Source organism: Coregonus lavaretus, assembly GCF_964263955.1.
Source record: "Coregonus lavaretus genome assembly, contig: SUPER_35_unloc_6, whole genome shotgun sequence".
In the NCBI taxonomy this organism is placed as follows: Eukaryota; Metazoa; Chordata; class Actinopteri; order Salmoniformes; family Salmonidae; genus Coregonus; species Coregonus lavaretus.
In genome coordinates, this window is record NW_028167176.1 from 410,411 (window position 1) to 419,614 (window position 9,204).

A 9,204-nucleotide genomic window follows, 5' to 3' on the forward strand; every position below is an offset into this window, starting at 1 on the left:
ACACATCTGGCACCTCAACACGCCGGTATTAGTGCTCATCATTAGTGTCTGAAACTGTCCTAACGGCCCTCTATCCTCTCATTCATTTTATGTCATTGTATAATTGTATAATCCTTGTAATTGTATGATAAACTAATAAACTATTCCCTCCTCTCTCCCCCTCAGATCCCAGAAGAGATGAGTCGCTGCAGAAACTCGTACCAGGAGCAGGCCCTGATCCCCTTGAAGCTGGAGGAGCTAGGGGGTTCCTCTGGGGGTGACGGGGGTGCTGGCGGCCCCATGGGACACAGGACCTACCTCCAGGACAGCCTGGACGCCCTCCTCAAAGAGGCCAAGGACAAGTTCAAAGGTTACGACAGCTGCTCCACGCCAGAACACGCCGAGCTGGCGTACAAGAAGGTATGGATAGAGGGATGGATAGTATCTATTCACTTCTATTCTATGGAGGCTGGATCTTGTCTTTTATTATAAGTTCATGTTCACTTTATTGTCCTTATATGGAAGTTAAGTTAGTATGAAGGATGACATACATTACTTATTTTGTTGTTTAGAAAATGCTGGCATAAAGCCTAGTGTATTCCACCTCTCTCTCTCTCTCTCTCTCTCTCTCTCTCTCTCTCTCTCTCTCTCTCTCTCTCTCTCTCTCTCTCTCTCTCTCTCTCTCTCTCTCTCTCTCTCTCTCTCTCTCTCTCTCTCTCTCTCTCTCTCTCTCTCTCTCTCTCTCTCTCTCTCTCTCTCTCTCTCTCTCTCTCTCTCGTTGTGTAATGGAAAAGCACCAGTTAGTATTTCCTGTGTAGAAACAGGTCTGTGTGAAACTAGCTTGGCCCAGAGGTACCCCCACCCCCCTTACTCTGGCCCCAGGATGACATCAGCTTGTCAAGGGGCTCGCTGGACACACACACACACACACACACTGCCCAGCTTGCTCCCAAGCTAACACATCCTGTCCAGTGTAGAGGCCATCATTGTGGTTATCTCTTTGCCAATAAGCTTCCCAGTCACAAGGCCTCTTGAAGGAAGGCAGCTGACTAGTCTAAGATAAGGAGAGAGGCTTTGGGTTGTTGTGATTACAACACTGCCCTTACAGTTATGTTCCCAATCATGGTGCAAGACCTGGGCCTTCTTTCCCAGAGCCTGCGTAGCGCTAGTTTCAACATTACATCATTACAGTGTATCATTAGCATTAGCATCCAAGCTGTTTCCCCCAAAAACGTTGTTGCCCTTAAACTCGTCAATAAAATATATTTTACAGATATGTTTTTACAAAAGTATTAAAAGATTATCTCTTTCGTTTTCCGACTCTTAGGTCAACGACGGCTCGCCGCTGCGCCTATGGAAGGCGTCCGTGGAGGTGCCTGCGGGTCCTGAGGAGGTGTTGACGCAGGTCCTCCGGGAGCAGGGGCGCTGGGACGAGGACCTGATGGAGAGCCGTGTGGTGGAGACGCTGGGCGAGCGCACAGAGGTGTATCAGTACACCAGGAACACCATGGCCCCCCACCCCACCAGAGACCACCTCGTGCTCAGGTAGAAGACTGAGGCTTTCCCTACACTCTAAAAGGGTTCTTGAAGCAATCTCCATAGAATAACCCTTTTTGGTTCTTCAACCACTCAACCAAGTATAAACACCATGGGACCACGCAGCCGTCATACCGCTCAGGAAGGAGACGCGTTCTGTCTCCTAGAGATGAACGTACTTTGGTGTGAAAAGTGCAAATCAATCCCAGAACAACAGCAAAGTACCTTGTGAAGATGCTGGAGGAAACAGGTACAAAAGTATCTATATCCACAGTAAAACGAGTCCTACAGTGGGGAAAAAAAGTATTTAATCAGCCAACAATTGTGCAAATTCTCCCACTTAAAAAGATGAGAGAGGCCTGTAATTTTCATCATATGTACACGTCAACTATGACAGACAAATTGAGAGAAAGAAAATCCAGAAAATCACATTGTAGGATTTTTAATGAATTTATTTGCAAATTATGGTGGAAAATAAGTATTTGGTCACCTACAAACAAGCAAGATTTCTGGCTCTCACAGACCTGTAACTTCTTCTTTAAGAGGCTCCTCTGTCCTCCACTCGTTACCTGTATTAATGGCACCTGTTTGAACTTGTTATCAGTATAAAAGACACCTGTCCACAACCTCAAACAGTCACACTCCAAACTCCACTATGGCCAAGACCAAAGAGCTGTCAAAGGACACCAGAAACAAAATTGTAGACCTGCACCAGGCTGGGAAGACTGAATCTGCAATAGGTAAGCAGCTTGGTTTGAAGAAATCAACTGTGGGAGCAATTATTAGGAAATGGAAGACATACAAGACCACTGATAATCTCCCTCGATCTGGGGCTCCACGCAAGATCTCACCCCGTGGGGTCAAAATGATCACAAGAACGGTGAGCAAAAATCCCAGAACCACACGGGGGGACCTAGTGAATGACCTGCAGAGAGCTGGGACCAAAGTAACAAAGCCTACCATCAGTAACACACTACGCCGCCAGGGACTCAAATCCTGCAGTGCCAGACGTGTCCCCCTGCTTAAGCCAGTACATGTCCAGGCCCGTCTGAAGTTTGCTAGAGCGCATTTGGATGATCCAGAAGAGGATTGGGAGAATGTCATATGGTCAGATGAAACCAAAATATAACATTTTGGTAAAAACTCAACTCGTCGTGTTTGGAGGACAAAGAATGCTGAGTTGCATCCAAAGAACACCATACCTACTGTGAAGCATGGGGGTGGAAACATCATGCTTTGGGGCTGTTTTTCTGCAAAGGGACCAGAACGACTGATCCGTGTAAAGGAAAGAATGAATGGGGCCATGTATCGTGAGATTTTGAGTGAAAACCTCCTTCCATCAGCAAGGGCATTGAAGATGAAACGTGGCTGGGTCTTTCAGCATGATAATGATCCCAAACACACGGCCCGGGCAACGATGGAGTGGCTTCGTAAGAAGCATTTCAAGGTCCTGGAGTGGCCTAGCCAGTCTCCAGATCTCAACCCCATAGAAAATCTTTGGAGGGAGTTGAAAGTCTGTGTTGCCCAGCGACAGCCCCAAAACATCACTGCTCTAGAGGAGATCTGCATGGAGGAATGGGCCAAAATACCAGCAACAGTGTGTGAAAACCTTGTGAAGACTTACAGAAAACGTTTGACCTGTGTCATTGCCAACAAAGGGTATATAACAAAGTATTGAGACACTTTTGTTATTGACCAAATACTTATTTTCCACCATAATTTGCAAATAAATTCATTAAAAATCCTACAATGTGATTTTCTGGAGAAAAAAAATCTCATTTTGTCTGTCATAGTTGACGTGTACCTATGATGAAAATTACAGGCCTCTCTCATCTTTTTAAGTGGGAGAACTTGCACAATTGGTGGCTGACTAAATACTTTTTTCCCCCACTGTATATCGACATAACCTGAACGGCCGCTCAGCAAGGAAGAAGCCACTGCTCCAAAACCGCCATAAAAAAGCCAGACTACGGTATGTGATGTGAATATATTGAAGCAACATCTCAAGACATCAGTCAGGAAGTTAAAGCTTGGTCGCAAATGGGTCTTCCAAATGGACAATGACCCCAAGCATACTTCCAAAGTTGTGGCAAAATGGCTTAAGGACAACAAAGTCAAGGGTTTGGAGTGGCCATCACAAAGTCCTGACCTCAGTCCTATAGAACATTTGTGGGCAGAACTGAAAAAGCGTGTGCGAGCAAAGGAGGCCTACAAACCTGATTCAGTTACACCAGCTCTGTCAGGAGGAATGGGCCAAAATTCACCCAACTTATTGTGGGAAGCTTGTGGAAGGCTACCCAAAACATTTGACCCAAGTTAAACAATTTAAAGGCAACGCTACCAAATACTAATTGAGTGTATTTAAACTTCTGACCCACTGGGAATGTGATGAAAGAAATAAAAGCTGAAATAAATCATTCTCTCTTCTATTATTCTGACATTTCACATTCTTACAATAAAGGGGTGATCCTACCTGACCTAAGACAGGGACTTTTTACTAGGATTAAATGTCAGGAATTGTGAAAAACTGAGTTTAAATGTATTTGGCTAAGGTGTATGTAAACTTCCGACTTCAACTGTACCTTCCCACGCCTTGGATATCACCTTTTTGTGTTGTTTGTTTCATTCATTCATTCATTCATTATTTATTTCCTTCTTTCATGCCTTTCATAAAACAACTCTTCTTCTCTCTACTTCAGGATGTGGGTGACAGACCTACCTAAGGGAGCGTGTGCGTTGGTGTCTACCTCAGTGGACCATGACGGGGCAGCGTTACTGGGTGTGCGGGCCAATGTGCTCACCTCACGTTACTTCATCGAGCCCTGCGGCAGCAATAAGTCCCGCCTCACACACATCTCCAGGGTCGACTGCAGGTGAGTCAGCTGACCCAGTAGAATAGAACCAGTAGAATAGAACCAGTATAATAGAACCAGTATAATAGAACCAGTAGAACTCAACTAGTAGAACCAGTTGAATAGAACCAGTAGAATAGAACCAATAGGATAGGAACAGTAGAAGTCAACTAATAGAACCAGTAGAATAGAACCAGTAGAATAGAACCAGTAGAATAGAACCAGTAGAATAGAACCAGTAGAACTAGAGGGGAGCTTTAAATCAAAGTAACTCTGTGAGCCTGGTCTGAAACTAAAACATCTCCTCTCTAAATCAAAGTAACTCTGGTCTGATGCTTAAACATCTCCTCTCTAAATCAAAGTAACTCTGGTCTGATACTAAAGAGTGACCCCTCTCCGTCTCTCTGTTTCCAGGGGTCGGTTCCCAGAGTGGTACAATAAACTGTATGGAAACCTGTGTGCCAGCGAGGTGGTGCGGATACGCCAGTCCTTCACCACCCAGATGGATAAGGGAGGGACAGGCAGCTCCGCTTGACTTGGGGACCAAAGTCACAAGAAGGGTCGACACCCTGGACCCCGAAAGACTCTCTATGCACCCCCCACCTCACCCCCTAATTCGCTACAGCCCTGATGCTGGTTGGGGTTGACTGGGGAGGACAACCCATTGGCTCATTGACATGATTCAAGCTCTCGACAGACTGACCGTTGTGTCCTGGACAGAGAGACTTTGAACAGACTTTGTCGTCATCCGTAGACTGTCATCATCGACCAGGTGGTGTTACTGCCTCCGAGGGGTCATGCTAGGACAGGAACGAACATGGACCCTCAAAGTTCTTTCAGAGTTGTGTTATGGTTGTTGTGCTAAGTGGTGCGTGGCGGGCCGCACCACCAAAGTAAATGCGTCTGAAATGGAAGTAGGGTGTTACTCATCCCAAAAAGCATAATACCTTTACAGAGAGGATGTGACATCACCGTCACAGGATGTGATGTCACGGTTTAGTAAAAAGAGACAATCTATAGGGAAGGGGGAGCTTCTGAGAAGAGAGAAGGTTAGTGTGTGTGCGTGTGTGTGTGTGTGTAACGAATGGTTGATTAATTAGACATATTTAATGCACTGGCTCCCAGCTGCACTATAGTGTGTATATACTATATCCTGCACCTGTTCATGTTTCCTTTTCCTGTTTCCTGTGTGTGTGTGTGTGTGTGTGTGTGTGTGTGTGTGTGTGTGTGTGTGTGTGTGTGTGTGTGTGTGTGTGTGTGTGTGTGTGTGTGTGTGTGTGTGTGTGTACGCGTGGACAAGTGTTTTTATCCTGTTACAGCAGAGGCAATGTCCGCAACATTGCTTTCAGGAAGATAATGTATCATTCGATGGATGGAGAATGGATGGATAATATGGGCTAACAGTTGTGTGAATGTATTGAAAATATGCAATATCTGAGTTTGGATTGATAAGTGGGGTATGGTGAGTTGATATTTGGTTAAATGACAGTAAGGAAAGCTAGCTAGAGTGGGTTTAGATGATGGAACAGAAGCAAAATGGTGGCCGGAACACCAATTGGTTGAGAGGGTTAAAGTCGCCCCAAAAACTAAAATGGAGACTTAGATTCTGATGGACCAAATTTTTAGTCAAAACAAAGCTTAAAGAAAGCAGACAGTCACAGAGAATTTTGACTGATTTCACTGCTTAAAAAAGAGCACAGAGAATACTCAACAATCAACATGGCTAGGATTTCAAAATGGCCGCCATTTGTAGGCTAAACATTGATTAAAGGAACACTTCCTGTTATTACTTTTGTAGTACGATGTACACAAGAGCAGTCAAGATAGTATTCTGCTTCACCAAAAACCCAGCGGGGGGAAAGAAAAACAGAAAAAGAAGTGAAGAAATGAATAGAAAACAAAGAAAAGAGAAGGTCCTTTTATAAAGGTGTGGGATTTTACAGGTTTTACTGTAAACAGAGGAGAAGAAAGTGCAGAGAAAGTTTGTATGGTTTAAGGAAGGAAAAATAATCTATATGTGCAGGTTTCTTTTCTGCATGTGTGTCTGTCTGTTTGTGTTACCTTAAATGAAGTAGAAGACTAATAGCAACATCCAGGCCGGATTTGGGCACCGTGTTCAAAATGATACATTCTCTGTTCAGTGTATGACTCATTTGCTAAGCCATTGTGTCGTTTTGTTAAACGTGTGTGTACATTGTTTGTATGCTGCCAAATATGAGTATGACAATGACAGTTAATTTAAAGCCTCAATATATTTATACCTCAGATATGTTTTTTGTACCGTGTTTATTTTATTGTAAATGTTACGCTTAAGTTACAGAAATTAGAAATGTGTTTTATATTTTGTATTATTAATATTATTTCTGTACAGATTAATCACGGTCAAGTGCACTATTAAATGTATTAAACAAAGTGTTGTCTTAGTTGGGTCATGGGCTGGTGGTTTGAAATGTTGAGAGTTCAGGTGGATTGTAGTTGTTGACTTGGTTTCTGATGTCATTTAAAATGATCATGCATTTTACAATGGTCTCATGTAGGCTGCCACCCAAATTGGCTACAGTATAGTATGACAGTTATAGTGATGAAGTGCCCCTTTAAGGAGTGCCATAAGCAATACACAATTGGCCAAACTTTGGTTTTGTAGTAACTCTGAAATCCTCTATCGTGGCTCTGATAGTTTGTTGGAGTCTAAATTCTTTCTCAGACAGAGAGCTTAGCCTAGGGTCATACTGTACCCTGCCCCTGGATTACCTCTCTCCCTTCCTCTCCTCTCCCTCTCCCTCTCCCTCTCCCTCTCCCTCTCCCTCTCCCTCTCCCTCTCTCTCTCTCTCTCTCTCTCCCTTCCTCCCCTCTCCCTTCTTCTCTCTCTCTCTCTCTCTCTCTCTCTCTCTCTCTCTCTCTCTCTCTCTCTCTATCTCCCCCTCTCTCTCTCTCTCTCTCTCTCTCTCTCTCTCTCTCTCTCTCTCTCTCTCTCTCTCTCTCTCTCTCTCTCTCTCTCTCCTCTCTCTCTCTCTCTCTCCCCCTCTCTCTCTCTCTCTCTCTCTCTCCCTCTCGCTCGCTCTCCCTCCCTCTCGCTCTCTCTCCCTCTCACACTCTCTCTCTCTTTCTCCCTCTCTCTCTCTCCTCACAAACAACATGTACAGTAGAGAGAGTGAGAGAGGGCCGGAGAAAGGCGGACAGGCAGGCGGGCAGGCAGCAGGCAGTGGCTTGATTGGTACATAGATGGTGATCTCACTCACAGTCCGTCTTATATAACTGGTTCATATGGCAGGGGTGGACAAAGGGTCTGTTGTGACCACAGCTGGAGGGGGTGGACGGTCACAGGGTCTGAGGCTGTGCGGAGGGGGGGCTCGGACCTCCCTAGCGTTCCTCTCACATGCCGTTCAAGCCAGCAGGGGCCATCTGTGGGCTTGGTTGGGTTTGCGCTTCTTCCCACCATACACACACACACACACACACACACACATTGGGCTCTCACTGGGCAGCTCACACACACACTTACAGTTTGTATTTCATGTACACATTCTCAGAGACACACACACATCCTCAAATGCTGTATAAACATGTTGGGTCTACACACGTTTGGTACACACAGGCATTTGATACACATACAGTACCAGTCAAAAGTTCTAGAACACCTTCTCATTCAAGGGTTTTTCTTTATTTGTTTTTACTATGTTCTACATTGTAGAATAATAGTGAAGACATCAAAACTATGAAATAACACATATGGTAAACAAATCAAAACATATTTTATATTTGAGATTCTTCAAATAGCCACCCTTTGCCTCGATGACAGCTCTGAACACTGTGTGTAGTGTATGTTGGATCAATGCGGTGTACAAAAAAAAATATATATAGTAATTTATGATAAGGCAACAAGAGTGGAAGAAATGTTTCTTACACATAGGGTGCATCCTTTATGGCACCCTATGGGCCCTGGGCAAAAGTAGTGCACTAAATAGGGAATAAGATGCCATTTGGGATTCTAACACACTATGCCTTCACAGGAGCACACACGTGTACTGTGCACACAGAGGGATTTGCCACACGTGTACTGTGCACACAGAGGGATTTGCCACACGTGTACTGTACACACAGAGGGATTTGCCACACGTGTACTGTGCAAGAACAGAAATGACATGCACAAACTTGCATGAACACCCACATACCCTGTACTCTAAATCTAGATAATGTGCAGATATTATACAGTGCACGGCAGCACATCCTTCTCAACAACAACCCTCAGTCACGTGGACAACATGAGCTTTCCACATTCTCTTCTGAAGTGTTTCTGCGAAACCAGAGCTAAAATAGAGCTTCCAACTCACACACACACACACACACACACACACACACACATATTACCCTGTGTGGTTGTGTGTGTGTGTGTGTGCGTGCGTGTGCGTGTGTGTGTGCATCTATCTAGGTATGCGTCTATGTGTATGTGCGTGTATCTATGCGTCCAAGTATGTGTGTGTCTGCTAGGAACCGAGACATCTCTGAGGCGGCCCCGGACCAGAGAAGACCTGACCTAGAGTTAGCATCAGGGACACGTTCCGGACAGATCCTTTGAGAATCTGCGGAGGAGGGTTCCCACATTGATAAACGTATGGAGAGGGGGAGAAAGAGGAGTGGATGACGGAGGAAAAGTGTGTGGGAGAGACATCGTAATAAAACAACTAAGAATTCCTCTAGTTCTAACGTTACCTCATGTTGTGAAACCTGAGGTGCAGGGTTGGGGTCAATTCCATTTAAATTCCAGTCAATTCTGTGAGTAAGCTGAAATTCCAATTATCGTTAATGCTTGTCAATGGAGGAAAATGTGGAATTGGAA

The 9,204-nt window shown here is 44.7% G+C and overlaps 1 protein-coding gene across 1 annotated transcript; it reads left to right on the forward strand.

Annotated features, from left to right (window-relative positions):
- Positions 1–170: 170 nt before the first annotated feature.
- LOC311110449 (rho GTPase-activating protein 7-like) lies at positions 171–6,636 on the forward strand. The gene is made up of 4 exons (XM_084188997.1): positions 171–399; positions 1,307–1,524; positions 4,215–4,388; positions 4,782–6,636. The coding sequence occupies exons 1-4, from the start codon at positions 178–180 to the stop codon at positions 4,900–4,902; spliced, it is 735 nt and encodes a 244-aa protein (XP_084045123.1). The 5' UTR covers positions 171–177; the 3' UTR covers positions 4,903–6,636.
- Positions 6,637–9,204: the final 2,568 nt, after the last annotated feature.

Excerpts from the sequence above, each read along its gene's own strand:
- LOC311110449 (XM_084188997.1), top strand. The coding sequence starts at position 178 with ATGAGTCGCTGCAGAAACTCGTACCAGGAGCAGGCCCTGATCCCCTTG. Across the intron at positions 400-1,306 it reads CCGAGCTGGCGTACAAGAAG|GTCAACGACGGCTCGCCGCT; the intron begins GTATGGATAGAG and ends TCCGACTCTTAG. Across the intron at positions 4,389-4,781 it reads ATCTCCAGGGTCGACTGCAG|GGGTCGGTTCCCAGAGTGGT; the intron begins GTGAGTCAGCTG and ends CTCTGTTTCCAG.